This window comes from Bacillus rossius, chromosome 15 (genome assembly GCF_032445375.1).
Source record: "Bacillus rossius redtenbacheri isolate Brsri chromosome 15, Brsri_v3, whole genome shotgun sequence".
Taxonomy (NCBI): Eukaryota; Metazoa; Arthropoda; class Insecta; order Phasmatodea; family Bacillidae; genus Bacillus; species Bacillus rossius.
This window is the reverse complement of record NC_086342.1, coordinates 5,082,139-5,099,355: the sequence shown is the minus strand read 5'-3', so window position 1 is coordinate 5,099,355 and position 17,217 is coordinate 5,082,139. Positions and strand designations below refer to the sequence as shown.

Sequence of the window (17,217 nt, the reverse complement as noted above, 5' to 3'; positions counted from 1 at the left end):
TTTGCATACTTCTACCAAAAATATAGGGTGTTTGGTTCTCAGAGTCTAAAAGGTAGTATACAAAAATATTTTGAAATAAAATTATTAAGTTTTTCTAATGAATGATTTCGTGTTTGTGAAGTTAAACTTGCTTCGTTAAAAAGACTATGAACACAATACCCCAATGTAATAACACATACAATTAGTAAAACATTCTAGTACATACATAACGGACACTATGATTCAACGGAGAGACACTTGAAAATAAGAAAATGACAAAACACAACACACAGTGAAAATACGCAGATACATAATATTCTAGAACAAAAAAAAAAAACACATTAAACAGACGAACTATAATAATAGTTCAAAAACTAAAACGCTCACGAATTCATTACAACGGTATAAAACAGTAAACACACATGCACTAGTTACAACTCTATCTTATAGTCTACACATGTTTACAATTCAGCATAAATACCAGACCAGTGGAACATTTCTCGCTACCAAGAATATCTGTACAGGCTTCAGTCTTCATGAAGATTTCTCTATAAGTAATTACAGCACACCATTGTTTGACTTTATTATAATTTTTTCAAGGGATTCAGGAGTTGAGTAAGGCTTACACCATCAAGTTAACCATCTCAAACATTTATGCAGTAACAATCATAAATAAAATGAGAACGTTTTGTGTAAAATGACGTGGTTTGAACTGCATAAGCTACTTTATTCAGGTGTCAACATTCTGAATTTTTTTTTCTCTAGAATTTCGACAATCCAAAGGTTTTTTTTTTTTGCAGGATAGGTTTATTTAATTTTCTCGTCATTGCTATTATTTAAGGGCTATTTCTGACATTTGAACACGATATATTTTTAAGTGTAATATAATCGATGTAAAAAAGGCGCGCAAGTGGTCGATATTGTTATCACTTGAGTGACGTTTTACAATCATCATATTACACTAAAAGAACATCTCTTGAAAGTATTTGTGAAAGAACAATTTAAAATGCCCGAAATAGCTGTTAAATAATAGAAAATATTTTTTTTTTTTAAAAAAAAAGCGTGCGTGTTAAAAGTTATATTTACTTGGCGTTGTAAAAAAAAAACCACTTAAATATTGCACACCAATAATTAATACAAATAAAATAATAAAATGACTGGGGTGATATTATAATTACTGTTGGTAAAGTATAAATTCAATCAAAATTTAAAAAAAAAATACTTAGTATTAAACATTAACATAAATATGTGTATAATTTGAATTAATACACATGAACATGAACAATTTATATATATTTTTTAATTTAATGAATCAGTATTTAATATTAATTACTGAAGTATAATATTTAAAAGCCTGTATATATTTGTTATTTGTACGTCGCCCTGGTTGCGCGGTGCGCGCCTGCAGTCGGCCTCACCTCCCGCACGGCGGCTCGCCGGCTGCTGGTGACGTTGTCTCTGGCAGGGGCCTGGCGGCGCAGCGCCCCTAGCAGCGGGCCCTCGGGGGCGGCGGGGGCCTCGGGGGCCTCGGGGGCGGCGGGGGCGGCGGGGGCGTGGGGGGCCCCGCCCAGGAGGAAGGTGCCCGCCGCGGCCACCAGCAGCAGCGCCAGCAGCAGGCCGCCCACTGGCGCGGCCAACACACCCCGTCACCTCGTCACCTCGTCACCTCGTCACCTCGTCACCTCGTCACCTCTTCACCCCGTCACCTCTTCATGTCACCCCGTCACCTCTTCACCCCGTCACCTCTTCACCCCGTCACCTCTTCACCCCGTCACTTTGTCACCTCGTCATCTCTTCACCTCGTCACCCCGTCACATTGTCACCTCGTCACCTCTTCATCCCGTCAACCCGTCACCTCATCTCTTCACCTCGTCACCTCTTCACCCCGTCACCTCTTCATGTCACCCCGTCACCTCGTCACCTCTTCACCCCGTCACTTCGTCACCTCGTCATCTCTTCACCTCGTCACCCCGTCACATTGTCACCTCGTCACCTCTTCATTCCGTCAACCCGTCACCTCATCTGTTCACCTCGTCACCTCTTCACTTCGTCACCTCTTCACCCCGTCACCTCTTCATCACGTCACCACGTTACTCCGTCACCTCGTCACCCCGTCACCCCGTCACCTTGTCACCTCATCACCCCTGACCAGGCGAGCTCATCAAGCTGACTGTGGCGTGTTAAAATCCTTTCACCCGACCACGGGCCTAGGAAGAACTCATGGAGTCGTGCAAACTATCCTGGCGCTAGAGATTTTTCGCATAAAAATTACCATCTCTGGTGATATTGTGTATCACGTAACGAAGCACAGACTGGACAATCGACGGCGTAAAGCTCACGAACAAACGTATACTTACATGGATTACTTCGCGTCAGCGGGGAAAAAAAAGTTACAGTGAAGAAAAACTATTGTAATCTGACTTTTCCATTTTTTGCGGATACGTCATTACTGAGCGAAGGTCATTCACGGCGAACGCTTTTACTCACGACTATCTTACTATCTTATCAACAGCCACCTGGATTGCGTAAAAGAAAAAAAAGAGGCGAAATAATGTCGTAATACGACGACCTGTTCAAGCACAAGGCCAAAAGTGGCGCTGCCGAAACGAACATAGCGCCACCTATGAACTCTTTGCCAACGGCGGATCAATAGGGAAACCTTCAAAACGGAGGGACGCTTTATAGTCGCAAGCCTGATACACAGGGACATCTTCCCTGTGCAAGAAGCCAAGAATGTGGACAGCTTCTCGCGCAAGTCCTCGAAGCAAGGGAAGCCTTCTTTCCACAGACGAGAGAGCCAAACATCCGATCGTGCATCTTCGTTTTTTTTGTTCATTGTAAAAGGTTAGGTCAGCTACATTATAAATACTTTAAAACATTGTGGACGGTTGATTTGGTTAGGATAGCTACATTGAAGATACTGTGAAATCATGTAAACGGTTTCCTAGCCCTGGTTAGCAACATATTACAAAGTTATTTGCTAAGCAACCATAAAATGACTTTACAGTATTTTCAATGTAGCTATACTTACCTAGTATAACCAACCATCCACAATGTTTTAAAGTATTTATAATGTAGCTAACCTATCCTAATCGACCGCAAAATTTAATGCCACACACCGGTTTATACAATGAGATAGAACGGAAAAAAAAAGCGGGCATGAACTTCGGGGAACTTCGGGTGTGGCTCTCTCGTCTGTGAAATAAAGGCTTCCCTGGAAGCTCACGCGGCCACAGAGAGCGCTGATGAGCGTAGAGGCCCTGGCCAACCGAGCATTTGCCCTGAGCGCCAGTTTTTGAAGGGCGGGAGAATTCTAGGTGCGAAAAAAAAATTGGACAAAAAATTTTTAGGAAACAGAAAAAATAAGTTTTTTTTTTAACGTACTGTAATGATATGATTTTCAAAAATACACGTCAAAAGATAATTTTCGTTTATACTAACTATTGCAGTGCGCTTGAAAAAAAAAATTAGGCATTTCACCAAATAGATACCTACTTTAGAAAAAGATTTTAAACTTTTTTTTTAGCAATGTACGGCATACTATAACTAATGTTTTATTACGGTAGTTAAAACAGCCGTATAAAACTTCAACAATAGTTCATTAAATTTAAACAAGAAAAAATACTATCAGCCTATATCTTCGAATACTTTAGTATTTAGTTGCATGATATGCTGTTTTTAAAACTGATAGTAAATAAGATTAAATTTGTAAAGTTTTATGATGTCTGGGAGGAACTGGTAACTGAAGATTGATTGCTGAAGATTATCTGCCCAGATGTCCAAAAATCGGGGCCTGCTTGTATACAAAACGAGTGGCGAAATTATATATTCTTATAAAATGACGAATCTGTTCTAATAATCAATCCTGTGCAGCGGGTGTTACTTAAATTGCACACATCCCAGAGAACAAAAAAAAAATCATCAAAATTAGAAGTAGAAATAATTTAAAAGGGAACAAAAATTGTTTACAAATTGATGCCGAGTGCTCTAGGTATTCACAAGGTCTGTAGCGTACACACAAATGCATCACATACCAGCTAATTATGAACACATCTGAATTCTTGCTGTGTGTTTTCTTCCAGGCAATAGGACGTCGCACTGTTGGACTATTAAACAACTTGTCATAATGTGTTGTCAGTTAAGAGGCCAGGTTTCAGTTTAATTTTGTGAATTTGGACACACAAGGACTACCGTAAGGAGATTCCTACATGTTCTCAATGCGTAAAAGGAATCCACCGTTCTGTTTCCAAGCTTGCATTCTTGCACAGAAATGTTGTCCGTGTACACTGGGCATCATTCAGAATGAAGAAAGTCTTAAACGACAATATTATAATCACATGGCGGAAGGGTGGGGGAATCCCAATTCTCAAGCGTCATTCGTCGAGTGCAGTGCTACGAGTTAGGGTTCATGCGTGACAGTGACAGTGACAGTGACAGTGACAGTGACAATGTCATTCATCGCAGACAAAACTCATCGGCCAGAAACAACAACTGCTGCGTTCCCCAAATCAAAAATCCGTAAGCATGCGTCTGCGAAATTCGCGTTTTTATCATTTGGCAACAGGCAATTTTTGTCAAACTTTTACACGACCAAGCGCCACTTTCCAGGCACCGCTTACAGCAATTGCATGTGTGCGCACGATCAAACACAGTGAAGCAAAAATTATAAAAAAATTGACGCCAAATACTAAGCTCACCACAATATATTGTAAGGTTTACAATTAATTACATTTGCACTATACTTGTAACATTTGTCCTCCTAACAGGGTAAACTCAGGCAGCAAAAAGAAAATATAAAAAAATCGCGGAAATCAAATAGGTTATCGGAATTGCCCCCCCCCCCTTCATTTTTCCCCCCAACTCTCTTTCTCTAGATGGTCCTGGCACGTCTGAATGGTAGCACTGTTTCCACATTTTGTTTTTAAACTGCATATTTTGCAGGATAATAAGTCTAAAAAATGTTTTTGATACTGAAAAGAACATATATATATATATACACACATACATACATACATACATACATACACACACACACACACACACACACAGGTATGAAACTACCGGTGTAGAGATTCTGAAAGCACCAATACATATTTTTCCTTCACTTCTGCGCTTTGGAATGTCAATGCCCCTATTCTGAGCCACGTGGTTGCCACGTGATTGCCACGTGGTCGCCTCGTGGTCACCGGTTCAGCGAGGATCTGAACCCGGCAGGCGTCTTCCCGTCGTGCATTCGGCAGTCACGCGAGAAAGATTTAATGTCTTCTTCAACGCCAACATCATATTCACTGTTCTGTCAAATCTCACGACAGCGTGACAACATAAAAATTTTATAGTTCAGTTGCACTATTGGCTCTACTTACTGTCAAGACCCGCGCGTAGGGTTTAAAAAATTAAAATGCGTCGATGGGATTGTTGGAGAAAAAAAGGAGGGGGGGAGTTGGATAACGTAAACGTTGAATACTACTATTTTCCAGCCACACGTGAAAAAAAAAAAGCAGTATTTTCAGGTTAAAGGTGGGTGTAAAATCATTGCAAACATTACTTTTACAAGTATGGCGACTTAAATTTGCGTTTGTGCCTTGATTGGCGTAGCCGAGACCTGTTTTCAAATCAGAGATATCCCTGATCCGGTTTATCACCGCCCTACTGGCTGCAACTTGATCCTGTGGTTCTCCAGAGATCCTAAGGAATATAGCGTAGCCGTATATGTTTTCAGAAAGGCAGGGATGTCTAAAATGTCAGAGCGTTACGGCCAGGGCAAAAAGGTGTTACGCTATCCACCCTTGTTTTTGAAGTGAAAACTTCTATAGGAAGGGTTTTGGATAGGGAGTAAATTCATGTAAGTCGTCATCGACATGATCACGTGACGTGAATGTATGTGTGTGTATATATATATATATACACACACACACACAATGTTGCGCGCGCAACCAGTACGCGTCTTCACTCCCTGTATTTTGTTTTCCTATTCAAAGTAAATAATGTTCAATATATTTTGACTACTAGTATTCTTTCAGGTGAATGTGCGGGCACTGACTCGGGGAAGTCTGGCAACGCCGCACTGACCTGGGAGGCGGCGGCGGCGCAGCGCGGACCTCAGCCTCCTCATGGCGGCGGCGGAGGCGGACTGGAGGCGGCGCAGGCGGACGGCCGGCGCGGAGGCGGGACGGAGCTGATAGCGACACGTCTTTCGCGCGCGCCGCAGATAACAGACCCCGCTGACGGCTCGTTATCACCGCGCGCGGCCGAACTTCACGAAGACAAATACGAAAAAACTTTAGTAGCAATAACAACTGTTTAACGAGTTTCAGCAAGGTGGGCAGTATTTTAATAAAATCCCCTGACGAAAATCAGGTCCAAAGCCGGGATTTGGTAATTTTTTTTTTAAAAAAAAGTCTCTTTCGCTTTTATCGGAGCCGTTCCATTTTATATAGTTTAAAATTTTCGACGGTTGACTTGTGGTTCGCGTCCAGAAATGCGGCTGAAAACACAATCAGTGTATGTCTATCACGCTCGGAATTATTTTAAAGAATTTTTTAAGTTTAAGGCCGAGTCCGAGTTTAGTTTCATAACACGTTAATTTTACCGGAGTTAAGACGTTACAAATTTCTGGCGAGCACTGAAAAGCTTGTGGCTCGGTTTTGAGAAGTGAAAAACAAGGAAAAGTGTGTTCGCTTAACGTGACGATCGTGCTAAAGTTCACTCGGTTTTCTTGCGTAATGAGGCTACGACGAAAAACAAACTGAAATCAACGCTGATAAGTAAGTATATACCCAATTACAAACACAAGACAAGGAAGATAATTACGCCTGGGTTGCAGGACACGAATAAAGAGATTAGAATTGTAGGTTTAAAAATAAATAAATGAGGATAAATAGGAACCGAAAAGGCCATATAGGTGTAAGTAGTTTTTTATTCATTAACATTTGCTATCTATTCCGTGTGATTAAGTTCCGATTTACAAACGGCCAACCGGCCATTTTACCAGAGCGCCTGTTTTTGAGGAGCAGGAAAATTTGAGGTGTGAAAAAAAAATAGGAGAAAAACAATTGTGGGCCGGGAAAAATAAGTTTTTTTTTAATGTACGGTAATCATTTTATTTGCAAAGAAAAGTCAAATTACGGTAGATATTAACATCCGTGTAAAACTGCAACAACCATTTATTAAGATTAAATAACAAAAAAAGACAAACCGCCTACGTCTTTGAAAAACATTACTTTTTAGTTGTACTTGTTAGGGTACTCAACATTTCCTCCAAATGTCAAATCTCTAGGTCCACCCCCCGGTTTAGACTGTGCGTTGTCTTGTCAGTTAGTCAGTGTTGAGAGTGATCATTAAGCAGAAATAGCCTCCATATTATCTTTGAAAGATTTGTGCAATGGGAGTGCATGGCTTGATTTTGGACATTTCGCCATTGCTAAGCACATGTATGTCTGTAGAAGAAAACTACAAAAAAAAAACCGAAAGACAAAAACACAAATTAAGCAAAAAATTGCTGTTGAGAGAATAGTTTTTCATGTCCATTTTCTGGTGGCATGCATGTATTGTTTAAGAATTTTGTTATTGGCATTTAATCTCTCATAGAAAAAGTGAGGAAATACTCTAAAGGCGTGGAGCCCAATATCACCTCCCACCTCTGGGTGCTTTGTTGTTGTATAACCTCTAAATGAATTGAGTCATATTATTTAAGTTTTTCCTTGCACTGGTGATCCACTGATATGAACAGGCCTCGCTGGATATAAACGCCACATGATATTCCATAGCTAGGGACCGGAAAAATTCACGGATTCAATTACCTCTAGGATAGCCTCCATTATCCTCTGCATTTCTCAAGTAAACACGCGTGTTCATTGGGTACTAGATTGTGAGGCGTCTCCACTGGGTATCTTGTGATTCGACGCTTCTTTGGTCGATGGTCTCTCACTGGCCCAGAGAGCTCCAGTTAAACTGCGAGCCAATAGCAGAAGCAGCAGAGTTGTACGAGTAACAGGCGATTTGCCTAACGGCGGTTTGCCTGAACATGAATTCGTTACGGAGATTTGCCTAAAGTCATTTCGCCTAAAGGCGTTTTGCCTAACGGCGATTTGCCTAACAGCGTTTTCCCTAACGGAGTTCTGCCTGACGGCGATTTGCCTAACGGCGTTATGCCTGACGGCGTTTTGCCTAACTCCGATTTGCCTAACGGCGTTTTGCCTAACGGCGATTTGCCTAACGGCGTTTTGCCTAAAATGTTACTATGATGACAAAACCTCGTTTTGCCTAACGGCGAATTGCCTAACGCTATTTTGCTAACGGCGATTTACCTAACAGCGTTTTGCCTAACCTAACATAACATAACCTAACCTAACCTAAGCTGACCTAACCTAAGCTAACCTAACCTAACCTTATCTAACCTAACGCCGTTTTGCCTATCAGCGGTTTGCCTAGCGGCGATTTGCCTAACGGCCTTTTGCCTAACGGCATTTTGCCTAACGGCGTTTTGCCCAACTCTTATTTGGCCAACGGCGTTTTGCCTAACGGCGATTTGCCTAACGGCGATTTGCCTAAACGGCGTTTTGCCTAAACGGCGTTTTGCCTAAACGGCGTTTTGCCTAAACGGCGTTTTGCCTAAACGGCGTTTTGCCTAAACGGCGTTTTAGGCAAAACGACACATGCCCGAGTTTTACATATGTTTGAATTTCAGCCTATCACGAAATGAATCCGCGAATTTTTCCGGTCTCTATCCGTAGCAGGAATGTGGTCAGCAAACATGGACTCCGGACCGCGACACAGCCAGTCAGCGGGCCCGGGACGCCTACCTGGGTCCATGGTGCGTATGTCCCCGGGGGGAGTCGCGCAAGTCTTCGCCGCGAGGAGTGGACCGCTCCGTCGGATCCGTGGTCCCGTCTGCGGTGCGGGTAGCCCTCACAACAACGGCACACCGCCCCGATATAATTGGTACGTGCCCATCGGTTACTTCTTCGGCACTCAAACCTCCTCGCGAGGCATCTACGTCACAGCTGCACTTCTCGCGAGGCTTGACACGCGCGCGTGGGATACTTCGTCCAACCCACAACCAGACGTGGTCTGGTGACTCATCTCCAGAGACCGGAAAAATTCTCGGATTCAATTACCTCTAGGATACTCCTCCATTATCCTCTGCATTTCTCAAGTAATCACGCGTGTTCATCGGGTACTAAATTGTGAGGCGTCTCCACTGTCGGTAGCTTGTGGTTTCGACGCTTCTTTGGTCGATAGTCTCTCATTGGCCCAGAGAGTTCCAGTTAAACCGAGAGCCAATAGCAGAACCAGCATAAAAGTACACGAGTTTGAATTTCTGCCTATCACGAAATGAATCCGCGAAATTTTCCGGTCTCTACTCATCACTAGAGACCGGAAAAATTCGCGGTTTCATTTCGTGATATGCTGAAATTCAAACATTATATACCGTTGTGCTGCTTCTGCTATTGGTTCACTGTTAATAGGTATGTAGGACTCTTGGCCAATTAGAGACAATCAATAAAAAAAAGTATCCGATCACAAGTTACCCACTTGAGACGCCTCGAAGTTCAGCACCCAATGAACAGGCGCCGTTTGTCCAAAGTAGGCAGAGGATCATGGAGTCTATCCTGGAGGTCATTGAACTCGCGAATTTTTTCCAGTCTCTACTTCATCTCCACGTCAAGTTGTTAAATTACGGCATCTTCTCCGCTCGGTCCAAAACTGCCACAGTCGTGTTTAACCACCGAGTATCCAGCTGATGGTGAAGCACGTCTGCGTACGATGAAATGAGTACCGTGGTTACGGCACGGCGACCCGGCGCGGGGTCAGGGGTGAAACTGGGGCGACCCCGCGGGCAGACCGCGGACCCAACACCACGCAGACAGATGGTCGTCTTCCGCGAACAGGGGCCCGCGGAAGGATCGCTGTTCGCTGAAGCGATTCGTTTTTTTTCTTTTGTCGAGCAGGGGTGAGCAGAGAGGTTTGTTCTTTTGGACGTGATAACGTCTTATAAATCGATGAACGCCGGCTGCACGCACGAAAAAAATTGTCACGTTCCGCGTGAGCCGAGCGTACAAGAACCGGCCAACCACCGTGCGAGAAAATCTTCTATCATATCAAGCAGGTTAAGGCGGGCTTTTAAAACTAATTGTTCGTGATTATATTTAAACAAATTATTTAAATTTAAATTTGCAAAAACTGTAAATAATGATTGAAAATTAAAAAGTATTCAATTTTTCATGAATGTTTTTTATGACGTTATCATGTAAAATTATCGTCCGTAAACCGACTTTACAAACAACCCCCCCCCCCCACCTTTTTTTTTGTCAAACAGGGGTGAGGAAAGAGGTTGTTTTTTTTCCTATATTTCTTGTCGCCCAGCGGGGTGTCATATTTACAACAGTTCGAAAAGAGGGTGATGGGTAGAAGGGCGTAAACAGACACTCTACTTCGACTCTCAACAGCGCGTAAGATAATAAATATTAGTATTTTCGGTACATTTCAGTTCTAAACACGGGCGTCAACAATCGCACCGGCTCACCACACAAATATTTGAAACAAAAAAAAAATATTTTCATAAACACCATTAAAAGTTGTTTTTTTCCCCCGTAGTTACCAACGGAGAAAATTACATAGTCGTGCGGTACAAACTACCAGACAGTAATAATAAAAAATGTGTGCGTGTACTTTTATTTCTGTTTCATGTTTCGTGATAAATCTAAAAGGTTTTAAGTCCCCTTTCTCCAACAAGAGTTAACACAGACGAGTTTCAAAAGAACGCAAACTTTTGCAGGCATCAGGCACCAATCTATGTCGATTAGGAAGGTGAAGCCAGAGATTGACAACGCGAATATTTCTGGTTACTCCTCTCATAACATCGGTGAGACTAACCATCACTGTACAATGCCGTTATCATTCCAGCAACTATCAGCAACACACCGTGGTTCTGTAATTCGCAAGCGGAAATATTGGCGTCGGTATCCAAACGACCATGTAACAATGGCATTTATTACAGGTCCCCTCGGGATTCAGAACAAATAAGAAGATGGAGAGAAAGAGAGAGAGAGAAATAAAGGCAACAGCCAAAGGAAGGAGGAGAGATGTGTTCAGCGTATGTTCGCGTTCAGAAAAAAACTTACGTGATCTTTTTGTCACGGGTGCAGTTTCGCAGAAAGACTTCAACAGGACGGCTACAACAATAAAAAAAAAAGCAAGGTAAACAGAGGAAAAAGCCAGGGAATTTGTAGTCACAAGGAAAAGTAGCATTGTCAAGGAATTACGTCCCGGGATTTTTTTTTTTTTTTTATGTTGGAAGGGAAATGGCTGTAACTAAGAGAAAGTCAATGAGAACGTAGTGCTGCATTATCAACATGTTGAATACCTACAGGCAAGTTTAGTATTTGAGGACCAACTAAGTCTATTTAAGTCTGACACACAATATTACAAAACAAAAGATGATTCAACCCCCGCGCATGAGCGACTGTCGTTGTTACCCTCGTCAGTTGCAATTCGCTGTTTCTGCGTGACTTAAAAGACAGCCATTAATTTTGAAATATAATTAATGGCGTGTGATTTCTTTTTAATTTCGTTACTGTGCATAAACTAATCCAGAGAGTATACTAACGGAGACTAACTGAGAGGCTGAAATGAACTCGTGCGAAAAGTTTTGCTGTTTTGTTGACTGTGGCACGTTAGGGGAAAAAAAACACATTAAGGCTTGTCTCGGACGGCATGTTGATGTTTATTTTATTTCGTCATCACTATCAGTTAAGGGGTATTCCTGCACGTTTGAACACGATACCTCCATCCTTTTTTTTTTTGTTCTGTCGAAAGTATTTTAAACGTATGTTTACCAGGTGTAATATAATGGGTGTAAAAATCACACGATGATAATTACGAACATTTGCGCGACAATTACACTTGGTATATATGTTATATATGTCGAAATCAATTGCAATAGAACAAAAATGCAAGGGACGTATAGTGTTAAAATTAACAGAAATAGACCTTAAATAATAGAGTTGACGAGAAAATTTGGAAAAAAAATTATTTAAATGATGTGTGAGACAGAGCCTTAAGATATAAAAATTGTTCTAAAGCTTTTTTTTGAAAGCATGGAAAACTCGAGGGGTTTAATAATTCAAATTCTGTATTCACCGTGTTCAGAAACTAGTCACGGACAGGGCTGTACGAGGCTTTTCCGGAAAATTAAGTACCGTTTGGTCCATAAAAAAATTAACTCATGAAAAAAAGGTTCCATTTAAAGTTTTAGTTTACTACATATCCACTTCACATTTTCACATAGTCGCCATTCAGTTTCAAGTACTTTTCGTTACACTGCACCAGTTTCTCTAACTCCTCTGCATAGAAGGGAATAGAACGGACGCCTCAGCCGTAGGCATCACGGACATCGAATACGTAATGCGTGTGGCCTAAGTACAGGCGCTCAGTAAACACAACCGAAAAAAAGTTCAAGCAATCTCCATACTCGAGTCGAAAAATTATGGCTACAGTTTTTGGGTACGAAAAGAGCTTCTTTTTTGGTTGATTTAATGAAACGCGAGGAAAAAATTACAGCAATATGTACAATATTACGATTTTAAACTATTTTTTATTTCCAGGCGGCGAACTTCTATGCAGAGGGGTTAAATAAACTGGTAGAGCATTGCGAAAACTGCTTGGGACATTATGTCGACTATGTGAAAATGTGAAGTAAATATTTAGTAAACTAAAACTTTCAACAAAATCTGTTTGACGTGACGTCTAATAAATCGATGAACGCCGGCTGCACGCACGAAAAAGGATGACGCATTGTCCCGTTACGAACATTGTCCCGTTACGCTCATTGTACGCTTGCGCCGCATCTATCTCTCTTCCACTCGATTGGAACAACCATCGATTTGACTTTTTCGAGGCACATTAAACTTGAAACACTCCCAGTCGTTTCCTACTTTTCCTATCATCGTCCTATCCTTAACAAAATAACACAGATTGGAAGAAGTTAAATAGCAAACATGTATAAAAGTTATAGTTAAAATAATCTGTTCGTTAAAGTAATAAACATATTTGAATTAATGAGTGCAAATAAAAGTAAATTTATCAATTAAATTGTATATTTCATTTCACTCCTTCTTTGCATCCATACAAAATAGTTATATTTCAAAAAAATTGATTCAATGTTATTCATAAAAGTATGCAATCATTTCATCAATGTTTTGTAATGACGTCGGCACGTTTAACTATCGTCCGTAAACCGACTTTACAGAAAACAGATTTTTTTTTTTTTTAATGACCAAACGGTACTTACTCTCCGAACACGCCTTGTATTTGCCAAGGGTCGGGGTTGTGGGTGGGTTAAATGACGTCCGCTGTAGCGCCTGCGTGCCCTGCAACCCGCGCTGCTCCGCTGCCTGCGAATCGCACTGGCCTGCCAGGCGACATACCTCGAGCGAGATCTGGAATGCCGACCGCACGAGGCTATTAACTCAACCCCACGCGACACTTATTATGTTCCAGTGTTTGCGCAGTCAACTCGGTCGCAAACTTGTGACTAGTGGCAGAGCAGCGTGTGGACCCAGACAGTTTTGGTGCAACAACATTTCAATTGGAAAGTTAATCGATGTAACGGACGTTATCTGAAATTCATCCTGCAAACAATATACTAGTGGGTTAAAATAATTAATAAAATATTTAGTGCTTAAGAATAAACAATAGCTTATTGTTCAAATCCATTCAACATATAAGCATCGTCCAAGATGTTCTACTGAAGCATCCTTCGGTATTGGGATGGACGAATGGCCAGGGAAATAACGTCGAATTACAAAAGTGTCACTTTGCTACAAAGAGGTTTGGCTTTCCTCGAAAAGTGGCGAAGGTAAGATTAATGAAGGAGGCGTAATAGCTAGGGACCGGAAAAATTCGCGGGTTCAATGGCCTGCAGGATGAACTCCACAGTTCTACGTACACTCGGTCAAATGTCACCCACTCATATTGGCTGCTGTCTTGTGAGACGTCCCAACGTAGCAGCAGCCTGTGATTCGATAAAGCTTTGGTCGGGTGTTTCTCATTGGCCCAGAGTCATCCAGGTGAGTTGTGAGCCAATGGCAGAGGCAGGACTGAGGTATAACTATTTGTATTTTAGCCTATCGCGAAATGAATTCGCGAATTTTTCCGGTCTCTAGTAATAGCGAGACTTAAGTTGAGGAATAAGCCTCGATAGCGTCGGGCGAGGTTACTTGCTACTTGCGGGCCAACTACTGTCGACTGCACACGAAGAGCTGAACTCGCTAAAGGCTACGTGTGACGCTACACTTTTGAATGTGTAACATCTTTGCTCTCGGTATGCTGAATTCGGTAGCAGTAATTTCGTGAAGATGAAACAAAAGTCGCATGGAACGGAAATGCGTGACCACGTTGCTGCCATCTGTGGCTAATGGCGCGAACTAAAGTTCACAAAGTCAAAGGGAAACCTTGTAGTATTTACTAATGAATTTTAACAATATGGGCAATAATTTAATAAAATTTCTTGTTGAAAATTAGGTCAAAACCGCGGTTTAGTATTTTTCAATTTTTTTTTTTCGCTTTTAACGAAGCCGTTTCATTGTATATTTTAACCTTTCGCTCTTCAAATCGAATGATTCATTAGTCGACTAAGCTGCTGCGGCAGCGATTTATATCAACGGGTGCGGAAACTGCGTGTGACTTAGCGTCAAAAAATGTAGTTGAAAACGTAATTTTCGTATATATTTATCACGCTCGGTATTATTTTCAAAAATTCTACGTTAAATGTTGTGTCCCAGTTTCGTATTGTTTTGTATTTGCAACCTGAGAACACATAAATCTGCTCGTTACAGAGGTTAGATGTTGCACATCTCTGGCGAGTACTGTGAGACTTGCTCACGTGTTTTTTTTATTTAAAAATAAATCCAACTGTACCTATGTTAATAAGTAAGCAATCTTTTGAGTACTCATAGAAAAGCATTGATACGATACACACAGAAAGAAATAGTTACAGACCTTGCTTCCACTTAGAATGTGGCGTCGCGGTAAAGTTGGTAACCTCGCTTTAGTTTCCCAGTTATATATATATATATATAGTAGTTAAAAGTTAGAAGCAAACAATATTGGTCATTTATTAAGGGGAAGAGATAGCAACTGAAAGTCACCATCTTGGTTTAAATTATTTTCCGGCTATAACAATTTATATATTTTTTTTTATTTGGCTTCGACAAAGAATAGTATATAATTTAGTGGCATGCCTGTAGATAATAGTGACCTTCTGCTAAAAATAAATTACACTGTGGAGAGATTGAAGTTTGGTAACAAATTCATTCCTGGGAACGATTGCAACTGTAATATTATACTGTTAAAAGATACTATTTTGTGGTCTTCGTATGTTACATCTTAATGTGTGATTTATGATATACAGGTCGTCCACGAAAATCTGCAATAAAAGTTCTCTGAAATTTCGTTGGATAAAATAAAAATTTCCCCGGGAAATTTTTTTCTTATAATTTAAGTATTTCCAATCAGATATAACGTAAATGCGCCCATATCTAGGATACCTATATCTGTATTATATATATTAAAAAAAAGCGCATGCGCACACACTATGTCTTATTCTTGCATTCATCTATCTCTCTAGTATATATATATATAGTGGTGCGGGGGACGAATCATCGCACAAAGAGGAGATCGAAAAGAGCCCAGCAACGTATATACCATAGTGCTCTCTTTGGCCAAGGACCTATTCTCTGTCCTTTTCGCGTCATAAACGTTTCACAGCAATGTTTCACGAACACGTTGCATTAGAAATTCGGCCTCGAAATTTGTACCCCTCATCGCGCCCAAAGAAGTTGTTGCGCTTGAAGAGTCAGCGGACAGCAGCGCTAGGCGGAGCGGGCTGGGATGCAGAAGACGACCCGCGCTTTTCTCCCGAGCCGGTGACGTCACGAAGTGGGTCAGCTCACCGCTGCGAACCCGCTACAGAGACACTGAGAGACCAGCACCGACTTTCCGCACTGGCTGCAACACGCTTAGCCACTGACTGCAGAAACATGTCGTTACACGGTTCGAGGCGCTAGGCATGCATCTACGCTCGAATCTATTTTTTTTTTTGACGTGACAACGTCTAATAAATCGATGAACGCCGGCTGCACGCACGAAAAAAGTGTCCCGTAACGCACATTGTCCCGTTAAGCTGTGTCCCGTTACGCTCATTGTACGCTTGCGCCGCATCTATCTCTCTTCCACTCGATTGGAACAACCATCGATTTGACTTTATTTTTCGAGGCACATTAAACTTGAAACAGTCCCATTCGTTTCCTACTTTTCCTATCATCGTCTTATCCTTAACAGAATAACACAGATTGGAAGAAGTTAAATAGCAAACATGTATAAAAGTTATAGTTTAAATAATTCTTCGTTAAAGTAAAAAACATATTTTAATTAATGAGTGCAAATAAAAGTAAATTTATCAATTAAATTGTAGATTTCATTTCACTCCTTCTTTGTATCCATACAAAATAGTGATAATTCAATAAAAATGATTCAATTTTATTTATAAAAGTATGCAATCATTTCATCAATGTTTTGTTATGACGTTGTCACGTTAAACTATCGTCCGTAAACCGACTTTACAGACAAATAATTTTTTTTTCTAGTTATTTTAACGCCGGCGTAGGCCTTTAGTAACTTGTAATAAAAGTGTATTAATTCTTGGTTTAAAACAATTTATACTGTGAAGTTAGCTTGGCTTCTGGGTCGTAGCCGTGTCCTTTGCGAATAATTCACCGACGTTTCGGTCGACATTGCAGCCGCCATCATCAGGGATCAGTTACATACTCCAAAGACACGGCTGCAACCCAGAAGCCAAGCTACTTCAGACAATGGCCGTGAAAGCCTACGAACATTATTAATTTATACTGTGCTTTGTTATTTCTTAAATCTAAATGTTATTTTAGCTATAACACCTTTTGTAACAATTTTTATACTCCGTGCACACTGCTGTACATGAGTTTCCAGTACTTAGAAAAAAAAACTTTAATACAATGGGAAAAAAAAGAAGTAATGTCAATCAATCATTTCTCTGAATGGGTTTGACATTGCCCTCTGTTATTTTTTATTACACCCTCATTTGAAAAGCACTTGTGTTATATTTGTTGGATTTTTAATGTGTTTGGTAATTTGGGTGTTGGTTACCTGCTTTAAGGATGATGGGGGCGGGGGGATGCAGGTTATTGGCGAAATAATTTG

General features: G+C 41.0%; 1 protein-coding gene across 4 annotated transcripts in view; it reads right to left on the bottom strand.

Moving 5' to 3' along the window:
* The window catches only part of LOC134539201 (mannosyl-oligosaccharide alpha-1,2-mannosidase IA-like), an 86,574-nt gene that overhangs the window by 22,689 nt on the left and 46,668 nt on the right, over positions 1-17,217 (bottom strand). The window contains exons 1-2 of one of the 4 annotated variants that reach the window (XM_063380982.1): positions 8,781-8,805; positions 1,398-1,603 (exon numbers count right to left, since the gene is read on the bottom strand). The exons of 1 other annotated variant lie outside the window; for it this stretch is intronic. In XM_063380982.1, coding sequence (XP_063237052.1) covers positions 1,398-1,603; positions 8,781-8,790 — 216 coding nt within the window. In that variant the 5' untranslated portion in view covers positions 8,791-8,805. Of the gene's footprint in view, positions 1-1,397; positions 1,604-6,048; positions 6,095-8,780; positions 8,806-17,217 lie in introns of those variants that run through there. 2 more of the 4 variants (XM_063380980.1, XM_063380981.1) reach the window with 2 other exon arrangements.